The sequence below is a fragment of the Protomyctophum bolini genome (assembly GCF_963924005.1).
Source record: "Protomyctophum bolini genome assembly, chromosome: 21".
Lineage (NCBI taxonomy): Eukaryota > Metazoa > Chordata > Actinopteri > Myctophiformes > Myctophidae > Protomyctophum > Protomyctophum bolini.
This window is the reverse complement of record NC_137882.1, coordinates 18,211,141-18,237,149: the sequence shown is the minus strand read 5'-3', so window position 1 is coordinate 18,237,149 and position 26,009 is coordinate 18,211,141. Positions and strand designations below refer to the sequence as shown.

The 26,009-nt window shown below is 42.6% G+C and overlaps 3 protein-coding genes across 7 annotated transcripts in view; 2 read left to right on the top strand and 1 right to left on the bottom strand.

Annotated features, from left to right (window-relative positions):
• LOC308336384 (uncharacterized protein) overlaps positions 1 to 6,342 on the top strand; it is a 15,055-nt gene extending 8,713 nt beyond the window's left edge. The window contains exons 5-12 of one of the 4 annotated variants that reach the window (XR_013966155.1): positions 648 to 817; positions 1,041 to 1,152; positions 1,655 to 1,763; positions 2,238 to 2,380; positions 2,773 to 2,989; positions 3,702 to 3,951; positions 4,394 to 4,530; positions 6,069 to 6,342. Coding sequence is in view for 2 of the 4 variants with exons in the window: in XM_080793747.1 (XP_080649873.1) it covers positions 648 to 817; positions 1,041 to 1,152; positions 1,655 to 1,763; positions 2,238 to 2,380; positions 2,773 to 2,989; positions 3,702 to 3,951; positions 4,394 to 4,407 (1,015 nt within the window). In the remaining 2 variants the exon portion in view is untranslated. Of the gene's footprint in view, positions 1 to 647; positions 818 to 1,040; positions 1,153 to 1,654; positions 1,764 to 2,237; positions 2,381 to 2,772; positions 2,990 to 3,701; positions 3,952 to 4,393; positions 5,290 to 6,068 lie in introns of those variants that run through there. The other 3 variants (XR_013966156.1, XM_080793747.1, XM_080793748.1) reach the window with 3 other exon arrangements.
• Positions 6,077 to 26,009, top strand: LOC308336386 (uncharacterized protein). Of its 2 annotated transcripts, XM_080793750.1 has the most exons (7): positions 6,077 to 6,140; positions 22,745 to 22,889; positions 23,900 to 23,963; positions 24,451 to 24,718; positions 25,077 to 25,157; positions 25,521 to 25,601; positions 25,881 to 26,009. In XM_080793750.1, the coding sequence occupies exons 2-7, from the start codon at positions 22,747 to 22,749 to the stop codon at positions 25,922 to 25,924; spliced, it is 681 nt and encodes a 226-aa protein (XP_080649876.1). In that variant the 5' UTR covers positions 6,077 to 6,140; positions 22,745 to 22,746; the 3' UTR covers positions 25,925 to 26,009. The 2 variants fall into 2 exon arrangements, with proteins under 2 accessions (XP_080649876.1, XP_080649877.1); XM_080793751.1 differs by lacking the exon at positions 6,077 to 6,140 and having other exon boundaries at positions 22,725 to 22,889.
• Positions 6,335 to 14,638, bottom strand: lipib (lipase, member Ib). Its single transcript, XM_080793749.1, has 10 exons — positions 14,541 to 14,638; positions 11,466 to 11,857; positions 9,835 to 9,943; positions 9,594 to 9,695; positions 8,742 to 8,831; positions 8,322 to 8,489; positions 7,887 to 7,976; positions 7,286 to 7,394; positions 6,671 to 6,844; positions 6,335 to 6,463 (listed from the first exon to the last, which is right to left on the bottom strand). The coding sequence occupies exons 1-10, from the start codon at positions 14,590 to 14,592 to the stop codon at positions 6,379 to 6,381; spliced, it is 1,371 nt and encodes a 456-aa protein (XP_080649875.1). The 5' UTR covers positions 14,593 to 14,638; the 3' UTR covers positions 6,335 to 6,378.

The window sequence follows — 26,009 nt, the reverse complement described above, 5'->3', positions numbered from 1 at the left end:
TTACGGCTGAAATTTCAAACCTTTTCACTTAAAAAGAAAACCATATTCAGAATTGTTTTAATTTATTTGCTTCATTTAGAAGCTATATAGTGTTTTTGTTTGTTTTTTGGAATAGCATGTAGTTAGGATGTATAGGCAGGCTGTTCTACCAATGAGGTTGTGTGGCAGGTAAGTTTCTGTGGTAAGGTAATTAAGTCACTTCTGTTTCAAATTCATTCAGATATGAAATGCAGAAAATTAAAATTATGCAGCCGAGCATTTTGACAAAATTTGATTGCTTGCCTTAAAGGGCAGTCCATACTGTCTCCGACCATCGAACCTTTCGTCGGAAAGCTCTGGTACAACTACAACATGACGTCACTCGCAACTTCTGAAACGCATTCCTCCGAATTTTTGTTCTGAAAGCTGCACTCCCAGATGTTGTGACTCTTTATTAAATTATTAAAGTCTGTTTCTGACGAAAGGTTTGGTGGTCGGAGACAGTATGGACTGCCCTTAAGTCTTTGCTCATCAGAGCATGTTTATAATCACAATCCAGTGAGTGTGTTGTTGCACATTCTTTATACCATTTTGGCTCATCAACCGAGCAGTATACCCCCCCTGTCACTGTTATCACTGGTCTTGAGTCCCGTTTCCTCCTCCTGCAGCCAGCAGTGTTTTTCCTCAGACAGACAGCTGTCTCTGGACCTGGTCAATGTGGGTCGCCAGCGTCTCGACTTCCTGCCCATGCTGGAGCATTCTGGAACCTACCGCGAGAGCTCCATGCACTCTGGGACCTTTGCCCAGGAGATCATCACACTGGTGCATCAGGTTAAAGGTGTGTGCGCGCGCTGTGTATAAACATTCAGTTGGCAGACTGGACATGGTTAACCCATTCAGGACGGAAACCCCTTTTGGTGTTTTTAGCATTATGTTACTTTAGCTATTGATAATAGTTATAGCTACCAGGGATCCCAATAAGGGATAGATTATGTTGAAAGTACCCGTTTATTCTGTCTGTGGACTTAATCTTTTGCCCATTCTTTCCTTCTTCTGGACAGAGCTGTATTTCGGAGGTTATGGAACCACACTGACTGAGCGTTTTGCGGTTCTCAAGGAGGGCGGCCACCCAGAGAAGGAGCATGCCGTGGAGGAGCAGCTTACTCTGAACAGGTATGTCTCCAGCCAGTGCCAAGTTTCAGCAAATGTTTATTTAGTTTTAGTTGTAGTCTTTTGAATTTAATCCCAGTTTAGTTTTAGTCATATTTTAGTCATCTGGTTTTAGTTGACTAAATATATTAGTCTACTAACTACAGTTGATTTAGTCGACTGAAATGTATTTTGGCGTGCCATGATGGCGTCGTAATGCCCGATTCCTACTCGGCTGTGTGCGGAAAATTGCAGATCTACAAGCTCATGCGCTTGTAGATCGTCTATTTTGGACCGTGACACCAACCAAGCATAACATTTTCATCTAGTTTTTATTTGTAGAAAGTAGTCATAGTTTTTGTCATCACAGTTTTATTTAGTTTTCGTCAGTGAAAAGAAGTAGTGAACGAAAGCATTTCGTCACAGTGAATGCACTTTAACCAAACGATACAATAAGATATTATACGGACAACAATAAAGGTAATTTAAAAGGTTTGCTGTGTGCAATTCCTTTTTCCTCCCTCAGACGCTTCAATATGAATAAGACTGTATTACCTGAAGACGACGAACCCCTGTTTCCCAGATTGGGAGACATGCACAATGATTCTCTGTTTTCCAGATTGGGAGACATGCAGGTAAGCTATATCATCAGCTCAATCTATTTGACACATATACCTCAAAATAACCCTATATTTCCTGAATATGTTTATCATCTCTGTCGGGTGAAAACCTCACATGTCCAAGACTGTTACTTTGCAGGGTTCAAATGAAATAAATGACAATGTACAAGCTCAAAACATGTCATTTTGAATTTTTTGTTTCTACAGTAGCTTGTGGATCTGCTACTTTTATGTGATGCTGTAGTATGATCAATTAAGGCAGTAATTTACAAACATAAACACATTTTAAATATGGAGATGCAATGTGATTTAAAATGTTTCCCTTTTCTTGACTAGCCAGTTAAAAATGTCTGTCTTGGATACAGCTTGTAATGTAGAATGAACCACTTCGTCCATTGGTTGGATTGGTCTGTGAGGATGATGTGTATAGTTTTGATTGGTTTGTGTGTGTGTGTGTGTGTGTGTGTGTGTGTGTGTGTGTGTGGACAGCCCCCCAGGCAGCAGCAGCAGATGGTCAGAGACCCCGGGGACCTGAGGTACGACCTGGATCGCCGGAGGCAGGAGAGGCTGGAGGGGGTTAAGGTGACCATACCTGGAGGAGGTCCAAAACAGCACACACTGGGGGTCAGGAGGTAAGACTGCAGGAATATGTCAAGGGCCTCACACACCGTCTGCGAACGCCGCCCGTCAAAACAGCCGCCTCCGTTATTTTCAATGTTCTCAAACATCTTCAAGTCAAGGATTTCCAAATTTATATGAATTTGTCTAAAGGCCCCCATCTGAAAATGTTTTGTGCCAGAAGAGAAGAATTATGTTAAAAATCTTTTCTAAAACTCTTCTGTATTTTCCCCACATTTGTCAAATGTGCAAGCTCGCAGCACAACATTTCTAGCTTGTGGATGTGCTACTTTTGATACTTTTGTGTGACGCCGTAGTATGATCGAAGTAGGACAAATACAAAAGGTACGCGATGATGTCTGACCTGTGTTAATTCTGCTACCCTCGCTCCCGTCTCTCTCGTCAGTGATCAGAATGCTGAGTATGATGACCAAGAATCCAATGATCGGGGTGAGGGAGGAGGACTTTCTGGCTGGTCAGCGGAGGAGCAGCTAGAGCCGAGCTGGTCAGGGGAGGAGCCGCCAGGGGAGGAGCCGCAAGAGGGGAGCTGGTCAGGGGAGGTGCAGCAACAGGGGAGATGGTCAGGGCAGGGGCAGCAACAGAGGAGATGGAGAGGAAACATGGTTAGTAGCAGAAGTTCCAGAACACTGCTAATTTATATAGTATGATTTTTACAATGCCTCCAGTATTGAAAATTGCACAATTTTGACATGTTGAAATTCAATTAAAATACTGTAATGTTCCCCCCAGTATAAGATAGATTGTTGTTTTACAACTACAAATATGTATTTTGGATTTTCTTTTACGTGTACACGTTAGACATGTTTAGCCTTTACTCTTGCTCCAGATTGTATACCCAGAGTTATATCTATTCATTTCAATGGCTCCAACGTTGGAGCCAATAGTGCAGGCGTACTAGCGTTTCAGAATGATTTTAGAAGCATGCACAGTAGATTTTTTTTTAGTGGAAGTCTTGCAATACCAGATTGGATTTTCTATGGCTTCAATAATCCTCAGGCAGGAAGTTGGTCCTCACAATGTCTATTTAGCATAATTGACTGGGCATCCTATAGTGTTTATATTTTCAATGTACAGCTTATTGATTTTCTTTGGATATTCTACTGTTTAGATTGATGATGGGTTAGGTAACTATTTATGCATTTGATGACCTTGTGTTGTCCTTGCTTACTGTAAATCGCTCTGAATTAAGAGCGACTGCTGAATGCCTAAATTGTAATACACACACTGGTATGCACGCACATGCGCGCACACAATCATGTGAGTAAACATATCGGGAGTCTAAAGTTCCAGTGTCCTTTTCCCTCCTCTCCCCAGGGCCCAAGAAGAGGGGCTCCTCACAGACAGAACTCTCCCCAGGCCCCAAGAAGAGGGGCTCCTCACAGACAGAACTCTCCCCAGGCCCCAAGAAGAGGGGCTCCTCACAGACAGAGCTCTCCCCCGGGCCCTAGAAGAGGGGCTCCTCACAGACAGAACTCGGGACCCCAGAGGAGGACCCATCGCCCTGGCAACCGTCCTGGGCAAATGAGATTCCAGAATAACCGCAACAATGTAAATATGCATGCTGGTAAATATCAAACAAGAATGACTGTGTATCAAACAAGAATGTCATAACTGCCTCAGTTGGCTCATAAGATTAGCTTCTGTTGCCACTTGTGTTCCACTTACCACTTGCGTTCTCTACAAACCCCTAACACAACAGGAGCTGGTCATACTATGGGTTTTATGGATAAGTCTCCAATTTGCTTAAAGGCAGCCAATCATGAAAGTGTACTAAGGTCGTCCTTACGGTCACTGGTAGAGAAGTAGCAAATCTAGTCCAGGCGTTTTTCAAGCACCTGGCTAAAATAATTACATTACATTACATTTATGAGAGATTATTTTTGTTGCATCACACATTTTGCTTTTATACTAGTATAGACTCTCATTTTCTCTCTTCTCTCCCTCACCTCACATGCACACAAACGACTCTCCTTGATGAACTCTTTGTCTGCCATTCTGTCTTGTAGGTGCAAACTGGTGATTGGACAACATGAAGAAAGATCTACGCTCAGAACTCCCCTACAATGCTACTGATTGGCTGAGATCAATCCAATTTGAAAACTGACCAAATAGGAGACAGAATGACTACTGATGGCTCTCTCAGGTGAGCGGACTCGGCACATGGTTGACATAAGGGAAGAAAGTGTCCAGGCCAGGGAGATAATTGGGCTACTGAGGGAGGATGGTGTCTATTGAAATCCACTTGTATTCCAGTAGTTCCTGCAGAAGTTATTGTATACGTATCTCTTAGATTTTTATTTTAGCAACCGTAATCATAATATGTAGCACGATAATTTGCAATTTTGCATTTTGTTTTCATGATTTGTTTTTTTAAATCAATTTATTTTCTTTCTATTTTTCTGCACACTTAATTCGTTATGCCAATTCACTTCAAAGTTCAAACACTTATGTGCAACTCTGTCTCTGTTGTTGCCCCCACTTATTGTTTGAAGAAGAGCAGATATCTGTTACTGTAAATCACATGTTCTACATCATCACCAATTGGCTATTCTGTCAATATCCCCACCGCCAATCATTAATCTATCCATCCATCTGCATAACAAGGAACTAGTAATCCCTGACAATTTTTCATTCAGCATTTAAATCGTTACCAATTATGGTATTGTGTTATTTTGACGTTGAAGAAAGTTTATGTATGCTTTCCCCCATACAATACAATACAATTACCAATACATGTTGTGTTATATTCTTTTAATTTCTGTATTGTTTTATCCCTATTGTGCCAGCCTTAACATTGCTGTCTTTTGTTGAAGTAGATCTCGCTTGAAGTACTTATGACTTAAGTGCTCTACAGAGCTGTATATATATATCATTGTCCAAAATAAATAACTTGACTTGTTCAACCTGGATTAGTCCGTGCTTTGAGTGGGTGTTAGGCATATTGAAAAGTGGTTAGATCAAATAAAGCGTGACGGATTACACATTGCGATTGCGATATACATTCAGGCTAAAGTCCCTCGGGTCAAGTGTTTCAGCCGGCACCTTCCTTCACATATTTCATTTTCAACAGGGCAGAATATGTCTACTGGTATGTATTTGGAAACAGGAAATAACAATTAGCGTTAAAGCTTTATTTGAGTTGAAGCTTTTATTTCCAAACGACATATAATCAATTAAATCAAATGTGAGAAAAAAAATGCATTTTTGTGATAAACAGGTTTTACATCATAACGTGTGTGTGTGTGTGTGTGTGTGTGTGTATATATATACTTTATGTATATATATTATCTGTGTTATCTTTTCAGGAGCTGCCAGTTTATGTCAAGTAAAAAACAGTCTTGATACAGTTACAGTATGTTGGATAATCACAGCTTATGGACTGGTTTTGACATCATACAGTAGTGTAAGGCACAGTGACCGAGGCTGGCACTGAAATTTGTCCGATACTGAAATCGACCTTGTACAGTATGTTCTTTTTAGAAGTAACGTTATATTGGCAAGTGCAAATTAAACAGTATCTCGATGTACTTCCTTTGAAACAACTCACAACATCAGTAAAATGCTGGGAGGAGTGGTCCTTGAAAGTTTGCCCATGCATTTTATTTCCCTTGTTTCTCTTTCATGTTAGGATTGTTTTGTAGTCACATTTAAAGTGGAATGCATTCCCCCTGCCTTTGCTAGAGTGAAACATAAATCCAGATGGAACTAGACGACAGATCTCCCCATCCTGTGACGCAATCCTCTTCTGAACAGGTATTAACCAGAATTAAGTCATTCACAGAGAAGGCATTTTAAGACGGGTACAGCTCTTGAGGTTGTCCCTGTTGCATCACCCTCTGCTGTCAAATGCTGTAGACTTGAACCCAGTGCAGTCAGCTTGAAGCGCCACAATGCCCTCTATAGAACTCATGAGATGGTTGGTCACTCTGTTCCTGTGGCGAGGGCAACCTCTGGTAGCAGTGGGTATGTTGGAAATGTTTGAAAAGGGGCCTCAAAGGTTAGAGCTACAGGGCAGTGGGCGGAAGACAACCTCCATGTTCTCCTCCATTATGATGTCATACCGGCACATCAAAGGCCTAGAGTGACAGTGGAAAAACAATAAGAACAAATTTGTTGTTGTCAATGAACTGTACATCATGAGTGAGGGTTTACCATTGTGAGATGACAGCAGATTACCGTAGCCTATCTTTTCAAGTAAGCTCAAACAAGAATGACTCTTTCCACTCAGTATTATTAAAACATGAAACTAGATAAAGAAAAACTATCAAGGGAAATGAACACACCTGTCAGGCTGTTCTAGGGGAGTGAAGCGTATTTGTAGAAGTCTGATCTTGTAGCGAGGGCCGATCACATTGCCGGTAATGATGCGCACAGAGATTTTCTGCACAGGCTGCAGGTCTTCGTCAAACTGAGCCAGCAGACGTGTGGATGTGTACTGCTCAAACCTGAACATTTTACTGGGACAGAGAAACACGGAATTAAGATATAAAAATATAACTATTCTGAATCACTGACATGGTTTGTAAAAATCTGGGCCAAAATGTAAGCAAGCTCTAAACTGCTTTGGCATAAAAGTGTTGGCGAGTTGGCGTAGATTAGAAGAACATGTCACTCATTTTTGTTGTCGGGCAGAAACCTCTCCATATTTGAACTGCTTGCTTGATCATACTACGGCCTCACACAATGGCATCAAAAGTAGCAGATCCACAAGCTCGAAACACGTTTTGAACTTGTAGATCTGCTACTTTTGCTATATATATATATTATTTTTTAATCGTGAAAAGTACTAGTTTTGGACATATGAGGTTTCCACCCGACAGACGTCCTATTCAAGAAGAACTGAACTACCGCGTTAGAGTTCCAATAAAGTGTGTGTTTTAGTTGGGTGTGAGACTCACTGGTCTATGCGTGTCTCTGTATAGCTGCGTCCACTGTGCAGTCTGATGTAGATGACCCCCCAGCGAAGGTACTGGTTCCAAGTCACCATGTCCACTCTGTAGGTCGGCCCTGCCACACACAGGGCACACAAGGTAGTACACTCAACAAACGGCAACACAGAGTACAGACCATATAAATATGTATTTGGCCCAAGTATTTCACTTCCTCCAAAGGCATGAATTACAATTAAGATGTTGATGCTGAAGTGAATAATATCGGACTGTTTATTTTAAAGTACAATGTTTCCCTCCTCCTTCGAGACTCTTGAACTCAGCTGCACCTCATTGTTGCCTCACCTTCGAGTGTGAATAGTTTTTAAGATTATTTATGTACTTTGACACTAAAAGATTTTCTGCGTAATAGTCTATTTAGTTAATAAGTCTGTATGCAATTATTACATGATCACAAATCGATAATCGCAAATATTTTTCCTTTATACATTTCCAAAAAGCAGAACAAAGATGAATATATGTATTTTTAATGTTCAATGCCATACACAATAATAATGGTTAATCGTGATTATTTGTATGACAGTCGTCGAGTAAAATGGCATTGACTTACTTTTATAGGGCAGTGTGGCAGTGGTGCTGAAGAACACTTTAGTCTGGCCTAGTCGCTGCAGAGTGTCCTTCCACCTGCTCTGATCATATCCTGCAGATAAAACCACATTAGCAAAATAGCAATGATTAGCTTCAGTTCAGTGTTCACTCACTAAACTACGGTATGCTGTTTTTGATCCTGAAATGTACTATACTGTCACTGTACTGTACTGGCACACCCAAAATCATATATACAGTTAGTATGTGTGTTAGGTTGCGCACAGGTGGTGAAAAAAAAACAATGCTGTTTTCGTACTCATACCCACCCAGCCAGCTGCCCATCCACCCACACACCGTAAGGGAGTGGTTGCAACACTCAAAAATCCCCTTGTGCGTCCGCGACCCACAAAAGGGTCCCGACCAACTGTTTAGAAAACAGTGCTTGTATGTCACTCACCGAGCATGGGGCAGGGGGCCGGCTTGAAGGCCTCGCACTGCAGGCAGCGCCCATCAATGAAGTCACTGTAGGATGCACAGGGGTAGCCTGTGATGCTGCAGGTGTGGTTGAGAGCACACAAGTACAGGAACACGGACCGCTGGTGGTCACACACGAAATACGACTTCCCTGTCGGATTGGAATGATTGAATGCTTTATTAGTCAGAAATGTAAACAGCACATGGTACAGTATAAGACATCAGGGCTAAAAGTGTAACAGAAAAAAGTCCTCTCCTTGGGACCGATATTTTTTTGGCTAAAACAACGTTTTTTGTTAAAGCAATATTCTGATAGTAATCATTGCTATAGACTGAGTGTTCAGTAACGGAGGTCTCACTAGGTAACACAATTTCAGACAATCAGGAGAAAGTGTGTCCTCACCTGAGAAGATGGTTTTGGGGCAGCCTGGCTGGTCAAACCCACCGTTTGCATAGTAGTCAATATGGCCATGTGCCCCGTTGAGTCCAAATGCTACACACAAGAAACGGAGAACACACATTGTGCGTGGTGTGGTGGAATGCTACATTGTCAAAAGGTGGAATCACTATGCATGCAGTGTTGAATCGATCCGTTTTCATTGTATATGGCTTTGGCGCACACATAACTTGAAGGAGCTCTCGTGTCCTGTAGTGCATTGGTTCCCAACCTTTTTATACTGAAGTACCACCTCAGAAAATATTTGTGTCCACCATAATAACTGATGTTAAAATACAGGAGCGTAGACCTGCCCTTTTTGTTCCATTCTTATCAATAATCAATAATGCTGCTAATCTGACAAAACTCTGTCTAATCACTAAGCAGCACAACTGATGATATTTCTAATGTGATTGGTCAGAACTACTAGCTGTAGTAATATAAATATTTCGTTCCACTTTTGTCTTTTTTCCCCGTTTTTGGGGCGACTCCTCTGAGTACCACCAGAAAGTATCACCAGTGGTACTAGTACCAGTGGTTGGGAACCTCTGCTGTAGTGTATACCACAGCTATGATGACTACAACTAAAATAAATACATTCGTCAACAAATATAAACTATACTAAAATGTTAGGGAAGGACTACTAGCTAGTGTAGAAGTGATGATGTAGAACTAAGACAAGACGTTTTATGCTTGGTTGCGTGTGGGTGTCGCACTCCGAATATAGCAGATCTTAGTCAACTAAATAAACTGTAGATTTAGTCGACTAAAACTAGATTAAAACCAATTTATTCAAAAGGCTACGATCTTGGTGCTTACAGTTCATGTCGGTGTGCAGCACATCCACAAACATGGCATCCGAGGGGTCCAGCCTCTCATCTGTCGTAGCCCAGGTGAACATGGGCCCAGCAGGGTCCAAACCTAGAGGAGGGAGAGCATGGAGCATTATTTCAACTCTTATTTGCTTTCTTAAAGAACTCTACAATGTTATAATGGTCCTTTTAGTATTTTACAATTTTGTTATTTCCCCCGACCCCTTGGTTCACATCTCCCCACACACCTGTTATGCGTCCAATCTTTCCCTTCAGATAAGCTCCCACGAAGCCGGCCAGGTGAGCACCCAGACTCACACCGATTAAGTGGACGGAGCTCAGACTGGCTCCCTCTTCCTGGATGCAGACAATAGAACGCTTATAATTTAGTTACTGTCAAACACACTACTGACAATAGAAGGTTTATAGTTGCTGTCAAACAGTAGACCTGAGTCAGTACCAAACGCTGAGCATTTAAAAACGGCAGACATGAACACGAATAGACACTCGGCACTCATCACTCTGCTATAGTTTTTCCAGCATAAAGTTTAAAAAAACAAACAATCCTGTTAAAAAAAAATTAAACTCTGGCCATTTGGATTGGAGCACTTTGCGTTTTCAGCTGGGAAACAACGCTTCGGTGGACACAACCTAGTACTCACAATAGAAAGACTATAGTTACTCTATACTGTCAATAGGTACTGCCCAAAACTCACTTTCACTTTTTTTTATAAATTATAACTTAACCCGCAACCTCTCTCTCATTTTTCTGTCATTCTATTCTACAACCCTCTCTATCACAAACCGTAGCCTCAACTTATTTCAGCGTTTCTCTGTCTTTCCTGCAGTCTTAACAGACTACATCCTGCTTCTGTAGAACAGGACGTTTGTGGTTGGAGAAGAACACCCACAACTGAACTAACTTGCCCTTATACAAGAGCGTAGATTGCCGAAAAGGTCATGCTGGATGTGAAGGCAACTCAGATGGTCTATGTGACTTCTGAGACACCACGTCTGTGACAAACAAAACATGTCACATGCACTAATCACGCTGTTACAACATAAGGTCCAGAATTACAGTTCCATCTATTTCACTGTCAAAGTGTTTTTTACTGGACATCACTGTCTACTGTCTTAACTCCTCCTGAGTCTCTCAGTTCCCATCTTCAAACCAGTCCAGTGACTTGAGTATGAACTTTTGAACTCATTTTCAGGAGTTTGTACAAATATTGGTCATTTGTAAATACCAGCCAATCATTTATTTATCTCACTGATGGTTTTTCATACAAAAGCATTAACCCTGTGGTATCTAGAGGAACCACAATTCATTAATATAGCATAAGTAACTGTTTAGAACTAAAGTGTATATAGTTGTCTCCTGCTCTGATAAACAGATCGAGTTGGGGCAGCTGCAGAGGTCTCTGTATGCTAAATAGATCTGGCTTGTTAAATAGCCATTCCTCACCATACCATAGGCTATATGGAGATGTTGTTGAGATTTGGTACAGGGGTGTTGAGACCATCTTTCCCTTTGTTGTCTCTGTCCTGTTTGCTGTTTAAGACCCAATGAAATGTACTGTAGTGTGTGTCACTCTCCCAGGCCGGAGGGCCGCAGGAGAGCTGATCTGCATTCTGTACTCGGCAAATGCATTTCTCCGAGTGCTCTCCCAGTTTTCAGTATTTTGCATGTTAGGACTATTCAATTAATTATCAGTATCAATGGACTTAATATCAGTGTTTTATTCGATGGCCTTGCCTGTACTGGCATTTGGCCTTTGTGCCCTCAAAACATTCACACGACCAAAAAGGCCAAGTGGCCTTGCCCCTAAAACAAAGATGAAATCCCCAGGCGTCCCGACTCGCACACTCCCTTCCTCACCTGCATGGTCATTATGAACCCGGTCAGGTTCTGCGCGGCCTGCCGCGTGTTAGCCACGGTGGTGAAGTAGTTGAGGTTGGCCGCGCCGCGGTTCCAGTCCACCACGATCACGTTCATGTCCTCCTGCTGTGCCAGCAGCCGCACGATGTGGTCTATCCAGATGGGGGGCGCGCCGGTGGGCCGGTAGCCGTGGATGACGAAGGCGGTGGGCCGGGAGAGCTTGAGGAGGGGCTGGGAGGACAGGTGGTGGTGCTTGAGCTCGCGGCCGCAGTCGAGGTTTTGGCGGGTGTAGAGCAGCAGGCGCACATAGAGGCTGGTTCCCATTAGGCAGTGGGATAAGTCCAGGTCTGTGAAGTTGTCACAGGGCTCGCCCGACCCGCTCTCCTCCTGGCCTAAACAACAAGCGAGAGGAAAAAATGCATTAAACATGTCTTTTAAAGCTGTGAATGGACATGCTGCATGCAAAATCAATGTAGTCTTTTAAAAATCCCAATCAAGGCTTGATTGAGCTTTTGAAGAAGAAGAAGAAATGCGTTCTGGTAAATCATGTTTACCAAGGGTAACTCGACTAAGCATCAGATACTTGTTTACAGCAAGGCCCACATGGAGCATTTCATGGTAGAGGTTCAATGCCTTGTCCAAGGGCACTTCAACGGTGGTAATTTTAACGTGTCGGATCGCTGATTCGAACTGGCGACCTTCCGGTATCTAGACCGCTCCGCAATCCACTCGGCCACCGCTGCCTGAAAAGTATTGTTTATCCTTCCTTGATCCACTGTTAATTGATCCTGCATCTGCCGTCGTCCAGCGGATGTGTCAGGATGTGCATCTTTTAAAAACTCACCTCTATGTTAAGTCCTTTTCTTAAATCTCACTTTTTGGGGTGTTTTGATTTTATGCGTGTTTATTTTACACTGTGTGGTCTGTTGTTATTGTGCTATTCTATTCACTGATCTTATATGTTGTAGTGTATAGTCTACAGTATCATGCTGCTCTTTTACCTTGTTTCGTAAATCACTTTGTATATGTTTGGAAAAGCTCTATACAAAGATCACTGAGCTTGTAGATCAGCTTTGTGATACTGGCACTCAACTAAGACAGAATGAATCACGTTTCACAGCTTTCCCCCTGGGCTGGACACATACATTTTGGTCTTAGAGAAATAGTTGGAGTTATTAATTCATGATGATGTTCTATTACTTTAATTGTTGTCGACTACAATGGAAACAAGCCGTCAGTATTTGCAAACTATTCAATCGATGAATCAAAACTATGATGGCCGCCCCCTCATGACAGAAGCTGTATGTCATTTTAAATAAGGAACAGCTCATTGACATCTTGACCTTGATCAACAACAGTCAACTATTCAGCTCACTCAAAAATCAAACAAAAACTAAATGTAGAGTGACATGCAAAGTTCACTGAAGCATAATCTCGTCAGGTCGTCTGTGCAATTATCTGGATTCTGTTTATCTCAGCAGAATATTTTGTGCTGTTTACCCTTCCTCTAAACATAGCTAGCATAATACTTGTAGATAGATAGACCTTTATTGATCCCAAGGAAAGTTCAGTGACATTTTTAATGAAAGGGAGCCTCCACTGAAATGGGTCAAGACAGTCTGCACTCTGTATGATGTGCTGCAGCATTTGCAATAGTGGGTTTGCGTGTCTTAATATCTACATGGTTTTTGTGCAGTACCTCCGCTCCATTACGCAGCTATGTGTGTCCCTACGTATGTATGTATGCGTGTCCCTGTGTCTGTCCGAGCACGGAAAGCTGCAACACCGTAACTGTAATTTCTTTTGGACACGGGAAGGCTCGCGGGAACTGGGCCGGCCCCCTCGGCACGTTCCTGGGGGTCTGCATGTTCTGGGGACCCCCACGCGGTAACTCTGTCATTTCTCAAATACTTTTTTCCAAATATAATCAAAGTACAGTACAGAGCACAGTACACTGCAATACAGTACAGAGCACAGTACAGTACAGTAACTATAACAATGAATGTATAGTTGCACCGCTCAGTTCACACAGGTGTGATTTCTTCATTTCAAACAAATGCATGGGTAAAGAAATTAAGGCCTGACGCGGATTCTACAAATCTACTAAATACTTTTTCTGGATTTTTTTAAATGTAAAGGACCCCCAAAATTGTATTTGTATTTTCTGGTCTGGACCCCCATCTTGAAATATTTAGTTTGAAAAAAAGATAGCAGAACTACAAGCTCATAGTGTAGTGTGGCACGAAGTGAGCTTGTACATCTGCTATTTTTGAATAGCCAACCAATGTGCACAATATATATAAAGCTAAAAATGCTTTCCCAGTTTTAATGTTACTGTCCCGGTCTACCGAGCTATATACTGTAAGAGGTGATCAGTGAACTGTAATTAGCACACACACAGGCCCCATTCTGCACTCAATTGGATCATGCAGCTATAAAAAAAGACGGCTCATCCCGTTGCGTCTGTGTGTGTGTCTGTGTCTGTGTGTCTGTCTGTAAATCTAAACAGATTTAGTCTTGTTTTGGCCCCACAAGGGTCCTGACAGTTTGTCACACACAGGACGAGGTCTTCCCCCTTTTTTGCTTCTTACACTAAAAATATATATTTTTTCTTTAAATAAAAGAAAAATATATATACTAATTTGATTTCACTGGTTTGAGTCCCAGGCAAACATCTAATTTCTCTTTTGGGTCTTGAGCTAAAACGTTTGGGAACCACTGCCCTAGACATCAACGAGCCCTTACACACAGACACACACGCTCCAACATTAGACTGACAGCTGTATTTGTCTCAGTACACCAAGAGTCTTTGGGGGAAACACTTACATATATATATATCTCTTAACCCGGCAGGGTTAACATTTTACCACTGTAACCTTCACTCACATAAAATGTACCAAAATAAGCTCCACTTCGCTATTATATAGTATAATAAACGGAGGCACCAGCAGCAGGGATGATTGGCTCAGGACTTTCAATCTCATCAACAACAAGAACATCCAACAACAACAAAGACAGATCCTATAATCTGTAGGCGAGAGAAGCATTGAAGACAACTTTTCCAAATTGCTTTACCTTTGCAGAGCATGAGCAGGGCTACCAGACACAGGAGTCGCCAGGGGAACATCCTTCCAACAACTCCACCACGAGGGAAGACAAGAGAGAGAGAGAGAGTGGGGAAACTAGACCAGTGCAAGCATAGTCTGACAGGCTAGGGACTCTCAAGCCATGCAGAGAGAGGGAGGGAGGGAGGGAGGGAGAGAGAGAGGGGGGAGGGACAGACTAGAGCTGCAGTTACAGTAAGGATAATGTCGAGAAGGATGGAGAGATTCATAGAAGGGGGAGAGATTTAAATAGAGCTGGAAACGGAGAGATTAAGGTGAGGAGATATAGCAAATATGGTAAAGTAAGAAATGGAAGTGAGCTGTTCATTTGTGGAAGCAGAGAGAACAGACCTCGGACATTAGCCCTCAGGATACCACAGTAATTCCGATGCCGTACAATCCTCTGTGTTACTTAACTTTGAATGTGTACTGTAAACATGGACCCATAAAGTCTCAGTTAGATTAACACTGAGGATTGTGGTTCTCAAACATTTACATTTCAAGTTCTCCTCTTAACTTTGGCATTATACAAATGGAACCAAATGGTTCCATTTGGTTCCAGGAACCTAGAGAGTTCCTGGAATCCACTTTGAGAACCGCTGTTATAATAAATAAGTGTGTACGTGCTGTATAGTTGTGGAATCAGTACAGATTACTATATCTTAAACTGCTCTGGTCATCCAGTCATCATGGCTGTGGACCCATGCTACCATAGGCTTAAATCAAACGGATTGAATGCTCCCAAGTTCCCAACTATCATGTGCCAGAAACGTCCGTACCCACACACTTCCTATACCCTCACCCACAGCCTCTGTGCTCAATGTTCGGCTCGTTCCATTGTTGTCTTGTGGCCTGTAGTATAGTTATATATAGTATCGCCGCAACTCAGATTTCATGTTAGGCCCACTTAGCTGAGGAAGGAACCTGCTGCAACTAACTGCATGCTACAGTAGTCGTTTATAGAGCTAAAAAAGAAAACCAATACACTGCCATCTATTCCAGCTCAATGAAACCCAGGCAAGAGGCAACCTCTCCCTTTCTGTGGATAGGAAGGTGAGAGGGTGAAAAGACCACCTACCGTCACCTCAGTTAAGTTACCGCCTGATAGAATTTAATTTAAGCGTGAAACCCTAATGTCCATCCACGGTTAGTTACATATGACAGACCTACTATATGACTATTGGTACTGCATGTTTACAAAGACCAGAATAGCACAACTATAAGTAGTAGGTGGCAGCTGGCACATATGCAGCAGGAGTCGTAATCACTGAATATTGAGAGTAAAAGGTTTGATTGTGGGTTTAGTTTCACTGGCAAACATGGCAACCACACTAGCTTTGGTTTATAATAGCTCCACGCTGGGTCTGACCGCAAGCTGCACCCAGCCCTGCCCTGCCCTGTAACTGACTACATTAAACGTACTGTACAGAGATAAATACATGTCATTTACATCAAGAGACAAGGGCCTCAAAAACATGTAAAGTGATGAAACTATAGGCTGAAATTGAATAATAATGTACAGTATATTATGTACTATGGATATTTGCCAAGGCCTTTGCCAACAATTCCAACAGAGTTTGGAATTTTGCCTGAAAACACCCACACAGAAAGGCTTTCACGAAATTCACATCATACAGTATTTACCGGTAGGTTCTTTGTCTTTTTATTCAGCTTTTACTAATTCATACAGATTTTCTAGATTGTTTTATTTGGTTGAACTTGTGATACATTTACAGTACTTGACCTGTTTGTAAGTAATTGTAAACATGTTTCATAATGTGTCATAGTTATTTGTATGTATGGTGAGGGTTATGAATTCTAATTACTTACTCAGGGGCAGCGGTGGCCGAACGGTTTGCGGAGCGGTCTTGATACCGGAAGGTCGCCAGTTCGAATCCCCGGACCGGCACGTTAAAAATTACCACTGCTGTGTCCCTTGAGCAAGGCATTGAACCCCCACCATGAAATGTTCTATGAGCAGGGTGTGGCTGTAAACAAGCATCTCGAGCTTAGTCCACTTCCCTGGGTAAACAAAGAACTTTGCTTTGCTTACTTGATACTCTATTTCTTGTGAAATAGAGTAATTTAAGACTGTACAGTCATTAGGTTGAGAACCACTGGTCTAGAACTGAAAAGGGGATAGCCTATTAGATGTCCTCCTTCTCTTTCTCTTCCAATACTGACTATAAGCCACTATATAATAACCTCCTAGTGCAGGTCAGTTTCTGCAGTTCATTCTGCTGCATTTACACACTTTATAATGTGTGTTCAGGCCAGAGGTCTCACAGTGTTGACCAGGTGAAAGGCCACCTGAGGTCACTATGTTCTAGTAATGTTAAAGAGCTTAACTCGGTGGCCTCTCATCATCTGACCCGGTGGTTGGATAACATAATTATTGCAGAGGAGAGGCCAATGGGATGGAGTGTGAGGAAGCGTTGGGATGTTTCAGTATCTACTGTCTTGCAATGCTGCCCTACAAAGCCCAAGATCTCTCCTGTACTGCCAATATAATAATAGTAGTTACCTATACAAAGAAGTACTTGCCACCAAGTTGTTCACAGATGCAGCGCCTTGTTCTCCTGGGCCATGGAAGGTCAGAGGGTGATGCTGCTCTGTTATGTAGTAAAGCGTAAAGCTACCTGATTAGGTAATCAGCGCTAAACCAGTGGACTTGAAAATATTAATCTTTCTACGCAAGGAACTGGAGGCATTAGGTAATGATGAACCCAACAGATCGTCTGCGAACTGACTTAACCCTTTAAGACCTGAGGCCGATTCTCGTATGTTGCTATGTCAGTGGTTCTCAAACTTTTTCCATGTCAAGGACCCCCGAAATGAGATGTATTTGGCCGCGGACCCCCATCTAAAAATATTTTGTTCCAGCGACCCCCAGAAGCAAAGATTTTATTTAAAAATGTATGCTTTAATGTACTCTTTAAAAATATATATTTGGAGATTATACAACATTTTGTGGGGGGTGGGTCCCCAGATAACAGTGAAGTGACTTTTAAGACCTTTTTAATACAAAAAAAAGAAAGAAAGAAAAGGATAAACACCATTACTACATTAAAAGTAATCAACTATAAAAACTGGTCAAACATTGACCAAATTGTCAAATAATATAAGAAAGAGGCAAAACAAATTGCAGGCGTTGTGAGCTTGTAGACCTGCTATATTCATCTGTAGAACAGAGTCAAACAAAATGTAATGCCTCAACTCTCACAATTCCAAGTGCTTGTCAGGTGGCCCGAAAATGTTGAGAAAACACTGCGTTTAAAAAAAAAAGAAATCCACCCCTAACATTCTCCCTGGCTATAGGAAGGCCTCCAGGAGGTCTATGGGCAAGGGGAACACCACGGTGGAGGTGTGGTCCGAAGCGCTGGAGGTCAGCGTCTGGAGGTAGCGCAGCTGGAGGGCCACGGAAGACATGCCCGACGCCGCCTCCTTGAGGGCCCGGGACGCCTTCACCTCGCCCTCCGCCATTATTATCTGACACACGGACAGACACGGAGAAAGATTATGTCTAGACGAGCCTAGATTAAGCTTTGGACGCAGATCTTCCGACTCCACCTTAGCCCGTAGCACTGTCTTGACGACCTTGCAGGCTTATGCATTGCAACGGTTAAAATGTACGGTAACTTAGATAGCAATGTTGTGTAGACAGATGCCAGGTCCATATAGTCCTGGCATCCTATATAGTGTGTGTACATTACAGATTATTGATTTTTTCCCCCCCTTGATATTATACTGTTAGACTGAGGATAGGTTCTTCCAGGGGGTCTCCAGCAAAAGTGGTTAATCACTAGTATCACAATCATTTTAACCACATTATGCATTTATATGTTGGCTATTCAAATATAGCAGAACTACAAGCTCACAACATGTCACTTTGTGCCGCACTGCGAGATTGTACATCTGCTATTTTGGAACATTTTAGAAAAATATCGAATATATTTGGAAAAGTTTTAATAGTCTTTTAATAACCTTTTCAGATGGAGGTCCGTGGCCAAATACATATCAATTTGGGGGTCCTTGACTTGAAAAGGTCCTTATATTAGCCCCTTTTGTGTTTCCTCTCTGTTCATCTCGCACACAGGGGTGAAACTATACTCTCAGCCACTTTATTAGTCACACTTGACTTGTCCAACTGCACATTAATGCACTTTGCACTTTTATCAGACAATGGCACAGCAGCAGCTCAATGCATTTAGCCATGCACACACATTTAGAAAGACTATTTGTTTACTCTATTGAGTGTGTGTGTGTGTGTGTGTGTGTGTGTGTGTGTGTGTGTGTGTGTGTGTGTGTGTGTGTGTGTGTGTGTGTGTGTGTGTGTGTGTGTGTGTGTGTGTGTGCGTGCGTGCGTGTGTGTGAATGCGTGCGGCATGTACAGTGTACCTTGGCTCTAGCCTCCCGGGCAGCCTCAGCCTCTAAAGCCATGCAGCGCTGCAGGCTGAGGGGAAGGCTCACGTCTTTAAGCTCCACCCTCTCCACCTGTAAGCCCCACCCCATGGCCGTGGCATACAGAATCTCCTGTGGGGCAAATGAGAAATTAAGACTGACAACAAAACATCAAGCGGCGTCCTCATGAGTCCACGTATCACTCACTTCCATTCTCTGTGCGACAGCCTTCCTTCGTGCGAGAATGTCTGCCAGTGAGTACATGCCTAGGGTGGTCCTTAGGGTGGTCTCTGCCAGAGTGTGTGTGGCCAGGTGGCTGTCAGCCAACCGCGTCACCCAGAGGCCTGGGTCTAATACTCGATAGAACACGACGGCATCCACTCTCAGTGGCACTAGATCTGCAGTCAGCACCTTATGGGCGGGAAGGAAATAATCATCATTTTAATAACTAAGGTTCACTTTAGCAAATACTTAGTAGTTCTCAAACTTTTTCATTGGTAAAAGACCAAGTTTGTGGTCAAAATGCAGACTTCTTTTTATCTTAGTTTGCTTTCTTGTTATATTATTGACCTGTTGTCGTGAAGTGGTGAAGGAAATAGTTCTCAGATCCACTATCTGGATGTCATCCAGCCAGGGGATGACCCAGAACAGACCTGCAGAAATGACAAGAGCCCATCCGAGTTGAAACACACACGAACACACACACACACACACACACACACACACACACACACACACACACACACACACACAACTTTTCCATCAGCTGCATCAATATGGCGCATGCCAGGCATAGAACGCTTCCTTTACTTCAAGTTTACTTCAACCCACTAAGACCGGAGGCCAATTCTACAAATGTCAGTTTTCCGAAAAACGGATCTTGATGGTGCTCAACTTTTTTCATGTCACTTCCCAAAATTATATGTTTGGCCACGGACCTGCTGCATCTGAAAAGATTTGGTTCCAGGGACTCCCAGAAGCAAAGATTTGAGTTAAAAATGTTTGCTTTAGTAATACATATACAATTTTTGAGGGGAGCTAGCCCCTCCTATACACAGGTTTAATGTTTGTCTTTAGTTCAAAGTTTGTTTTGTAAACACATTGACAATGAAGGGAAAATGTACGTCATAATGTACCGATACAGTTTCTACTTCCAACACTTAATACCACAGCATGTCAAACAGCACAGAATAATTCTGTATCGTGCGGGACAATAGAGTAGCTTTTTAAGTCAAATGCTGTGACCACCACCATTGAACCTGCCACACTGCAGGAGTCCAGAGAGCTGATGGAGGAGATTAAACCTTCATGGATTTATACCTGGTCCTTTGGCACGTCCTTTAAGGATCCGACCCAGGCGGAAGATAACAGCCCTCTCATACTCCTGCACCACCTGTTGAAGAGAGGACCACGACTTCTCAATGTATACCTATACCTACATTTGCTGTCATGGAGAGTGAGACCATGCAGTGTGGTTCATTCATGCGCATATCGGTACACCTGCAAACACGCGCACACACACACACACACACACACACACACACACGCACACACACACACACACACACACACACACACACACACACACACACACACACACACGCAGGAGTAGGCCTGGCCTATAGCCTACTATGAAAAGGGGACTGCCACTCCCTTGTCCCCCACTACCCCTGACTGTAAAACGAATTAACTAGTTTATAATTAATTAAAATTAAGTTATATTTGTTTGAGTGGGGTGTGTCCTGAGTGTCCTCAATATGATTTAAATGCATGCATCAACTCAAATTCGTGGAAAAGTTTATATCAAACTGGTGAGCTATAGGGCTTTAGCAATACTGTGTTCTGTTCTCCAGAAAAGGAGATGTTTCTTTTTAAGTGAGGCATGATGATGACATTTAGAAAATATGATAGGCCCAGGCTACTGTACTGACTAATGTGTGACATATTTACTAGTAACTAGTCCATGAATGGACTATTACATTTCGGCTCAGAATCAGAAACTCCTCAACAGGTAGGTTTTCCGACATCAAGTCTAAGTCTCACCTTGAGACAGTCCCAGACAGTGAAGGGGAAGGTAACAATGATGAAGAGGATAGAAAACGTGGTCAAGATGGTCACCAACACGTCTGCTGCACGCTGACTGGGCCCTTTCCTTACATCTATTGAAAACAAAGTGGATTAACTGGCCATTCATTAAGCGACCACCACATTAACGCGCAGTGGGCTAGCATAACGGTACAGAACGGAATGGATGAATGAAAAGTCACCGAGTCACTTCACGAGAAATTCAAATACCTTTGGCGGCTCCCCCTTCGTCAAATTCGTCGACATCGCTAACTCGATTGCCGCGTGTCATCAAATTCATCTTTGAAGAAGATTAAATGTGTTTGTTTTTCACCATATTTATGACACCACACTGTGGATCCAACAACTCCACTCCAGGCTAATCTGAAATCTGGCCTAATTACTTCCGCGTCACGTTGCTTAGCAACGGCGTCTCATTTACGACCACGTGTTGTTGTTTATTTCTTCTGACAGAAGAACTGCAGTAGCTTGTGTCTCGGTTTGAAATTGATGAGTTGGTGCTTGAGCGGGCCTTAAGGGGGCGCCGCACCCCCATTAAATGTTTTAATTCACACATGCAAGATGTTCATTTAAATTTAAATTAAGTCTTCGAATGTGTTACAGTTACATGATCTGTTCCTATTTTAAATGGTCGTTTGTACAACTTTATGTGTGTCCTCCTGATGGTATGGTACAGTGGTCGACATAGGAGTACTCAACACACCAGTAGGCCAGCTTGTACTCAAATTTGTAGTTGAGTTGAAGAACTGGCCTAGTCGTTTTAATCAATTGGGCCTATGTAATATTATCAATGCATTGCTGCATTAAAATTTGGAGATTTAATATATTCCAGACATTTTCAAAAAATATCAGCCAGGCTAGTGAAAATAGCAGATCTACAAGCTCACTTGAGATGCAAAGTAAGCATCTCAATTGAGCTTGTAGATCTGCCATTGAAAGTGTTTTTTCCGACATTTATTCGCTTTTTATTTTTTATTTCAGACAGTTAATGATAAAGATCGGGATCCACACTCAGTGGCACTAGATCTGCAGTCAGCACCTTATGGGCAGGAAGGAAATAATCACCATTTTAATAACTAAGGTTCACTTTAGCAAATACTTTTAAATTAACATTTGCAAAAAGCTTTGCATGCCCTAAAGCAGTAGTTCTTGATAAAAGAGTAGTTGGTAAAAGAGTCTTATGGGTATAAAGACCAAATTTGTGGTCAAAATGCAGACTCCTTTTTATCTTAGTTTGCTTTCTTGTTATCCTATTGACCTGTTGTCGTGAAGTGGTTAAGTTAATAGTTCTCACACTCACACACACACACACACACACACACACACACACACACACACACACACACACACTTCCTGTGGAACTGTGGCTATATCAACTCTTCACTTTTTGGTTTGTTTCTGTTTAGTGCAGGAAACCAGAGTGTCTGCAAATCTGCCACTATAGTTTGCTCATTTGCCTTTGTTTTCCTGGCCTTATAGGGGAAGCAAAGACGAAGGAGTGGACAAAATAAACAACCAAGACGTGCATTGGAACGAGGATTATTTATAACACTGTCTTCAACAATGCAGAGAGATCCTTATGCAAGTTGAAAGGCACGTTTGTGTGTGAACGTGTGTGTGTGTGTGTGTGTGTGTGTGTGTGTGTGTGTGTGTGTGTGTGTGTGTGTGTGTTACACTTTACTCTGGTAGTCATGGCAGCATCTATGCCACTGTGCTACCATGGTGCCCTCACCATGCAGGAGGGAGAGGAGATGCTCAGTAAGAAGAACAAAGACGGAGCCTATCTTATCAGAGACAGCGAGACCATCCAGGGAGCCATGTGTCTGTGTGTCTAGTGAGTATATATATTATACACCCCAGATCTCTTTTAACTCTATCTTTTTTGCACACAGTTAACATCATCATTACATTCTCAGAGAGTAAACAACACTGATGATTTTACTGTGCACCTTTATTATGCCAACATGATATCCCATTATTCCGAGCCATTTGGTTAGTGTGAGGTTAGGGTTGGGTAGATACATTAACTCAAGATGCAACGTTTCGGCCGTGAACGGCCTTCATCAGGTGATATGAATGTATGTATCTACCTTTTGTCCAGCAACAGCAAAGAACTGGATGTGCGCAAGCCACCTGCTTTTTAAACTATTTAGGGTTGGGTAGACCATGAAAATAAGAAGAAGCTATGGATCACGGAGCCTCGTAGAACAAAATACTAAACAATTTAGACTGAATAGTACTTAGACTAAGACTGTTATTTAAAAGACTGAATCAAAATCTGCTGAAAAAGTTTACACTGGGTTACACGTTCCGAAATAATCAAGAAGCAATTAAATAAAAGTATGCAGAGAATATGAAAGAGGTGAAGAGATGTATAAAAGCAGACAAAAGGAAATGGATAGAGAACATTGCAAGTGAAGCCAAAGTTGCTGCCAGAAAACAACACATAAGACACTATTATGGAATCACAAAGACACTGCAGTGCAACGAGAGACCCAGAGTAGTACAGCAGTAGTGGGTAGGAATGGTAGCCTCATTAGTGGAAGAGATGCAATTAAATTGAGATGGACAGAACACTTCAAGGAAGTGTTTAATAGAGTTTTTAATTGAATCAGGAGGTGCGATCTGTGGGCCAATGCTACTGGGACACAAGCCGGGGCTTGATCAACCCTGGCTGGGTCACCTGAGGGTGTATCTTTTCACTCCAATCCGATAACTGAAGATGAGGAATGCGATTTTAACAGAATTGCAGAGATCACACAGTTTAACTGAACCCTAACCTCCAGGCCTTGACTCTTCTGCACAATTTGTTTCCCTATGTAATGTATGTATGCCTGTCTGCAGCAAAAAGAAGTTGGTGTATACCTACAGAGTGCTCCGGACACACTCTGGAAACTACACTGTTCAGGTACACACACACACACACGCACGCACGCACGCACGCACGCACGCACGCACACACACACACACACACACACACACACACACACACACACACACACACACACACACACAAATGCTTAGCTCATTATTCCAACACGTAATCTTCACAAAATATGTCTTAGTTTTATTTATGTGCAGTGAAATGATGTGTAAAATCTGTAGGCTACTGAAACAGTACTTGTTTGATACTATACCTAACCTAACCCAAGGGTTCCCAAACCTTTCAGCCTGTGACCCCACAAAAGAATCATATTACCCTAATTTGGGCTAATTTGGGGACCCCCCAGTTTGCGAACCACTGACCTAACCTATAAGCATGTCAACATATTGGACCTTACACTGTATGCATGCCAACACATACACACTACTTGAGAGACGATGTTGTAGCACTGCCGTGCGTGTAACAGCTGGCCAACAAACCTTTCCATGCAATTATTTTCTTCTCTTTGTAGACATCAGCAGGTGTGGAGGAGAAATTCTTTAAAACCTTGGACGATCTGATCCACCACTTCAAGAGAAAGGATCAGGGCCTGACCATGCATCTGCGCCATTCTATCAAAAGAAAGACTGCACTGCTGATCCGCCAACCCAGAATAGAAGAGCCCCCATCCACAATACAAGAGTCCCTACACAAATTAGTTGAGGAATATGTAGAGAAGACACGGTTGCAGCCCGGACAACTACAGCCTCTGGTTGACGATGAGTGTGAACTATATGCAAGTATGTCACCTATTTCGGCACATATTATAGCATGACATTCCCTTCACTGAATAGGAAGTCGCAAGCTTTTATTGTCTCTGCCAGGCTGGATGGTCCGAACACCGGATGGCAGGAGACTACGTTTTCGTCCCTGTCAGTGTTTCTGTGTCCGTGTGTGTCCGTGTGCGGTGTGTGTCCGTGAGTGTCTGTGTGTGCATTCACAGTTCACACATGTACAAATGGAACATTCCACATTTAGTGTATGTGGTCATTTCAGTTTTCATGTTTGTTATGTTGTATGTTTATCTTGTTTCTCCCAGTCAGTGATGTGTAAGAAACAAAGAGCCCACGGCCCATGCTCTGTCTCTCTGTCCCGTAGATGTAGATGACGTAGAGAAGACACGGCAGCAGCTCGGACAACTACAGCCTCTAGTTGACGATGAGTGTGGACTATATGCAAGTATGTCACCTATTTCGGCGCATATTATAGCATGACATTCCCTTCTGAATAGGAAGGCGCAAGCTTTTATTGTCTCTGCCAGGCTGGATGGTCCGAACACCGGATGGCAGGAGACTACGTTTTCGTCCCTGTCAGTGTTTCTGTGTCCGTGTGTGTCGGTGTGCGGTGTGTGTCCGTGAGTGTCTGTGTGTGCATTCACAGTTCACACATGTACAAATGGAACATTCCACATTTAGTGTATGTGGTCATTTCAGTTTTCATGTTTGTTATTGTTATGTTGTATGTTTATCTTGTTTCTCCCAGTCAGTGATGTGTATGAAAACAAAGAGCCCACGGCCCATACTCTGTCTCTCTGTCCCGTAGATGTAGATGACGTAGAGAAGACACGGCAGCAGCTAGGACAACTACAGCCTCTGGTGGACGGCGATTCTGGAGATTATCAAAGTATGTCACCTATTTATACACATATTATGGCTTGACAAGTTGGCATTCCTTTACTTACTGAATAGGAAGGCACGCTAGCTTTTATTGTCTCTGCCAGGCTGGATGGCCCAAGACTATGTTTTTGCCTGTGTGTCCGTGTGTTCATGTGCGTGTGTGTGCATGCACAAATGTAACGTGGAACATTGCACATTTAGTGTGTGGACCTTTCAGTTATCATGTTTGTTATGTTGTATCTTTATCTGTTTCTCCCAGTCAGCTCTGTCTTTCTGTCCTGTGTAGATGTTCCTGGCCCAGAGGATTATGTTGATATCCTGCCCCCCTGACCCAGCAGCCCATTGCTGACCTCTGATTCATCACTTGGTGTGGCTGAGGTGTTATCGTCACCATTGATGAGGAAATGCGTCAGAC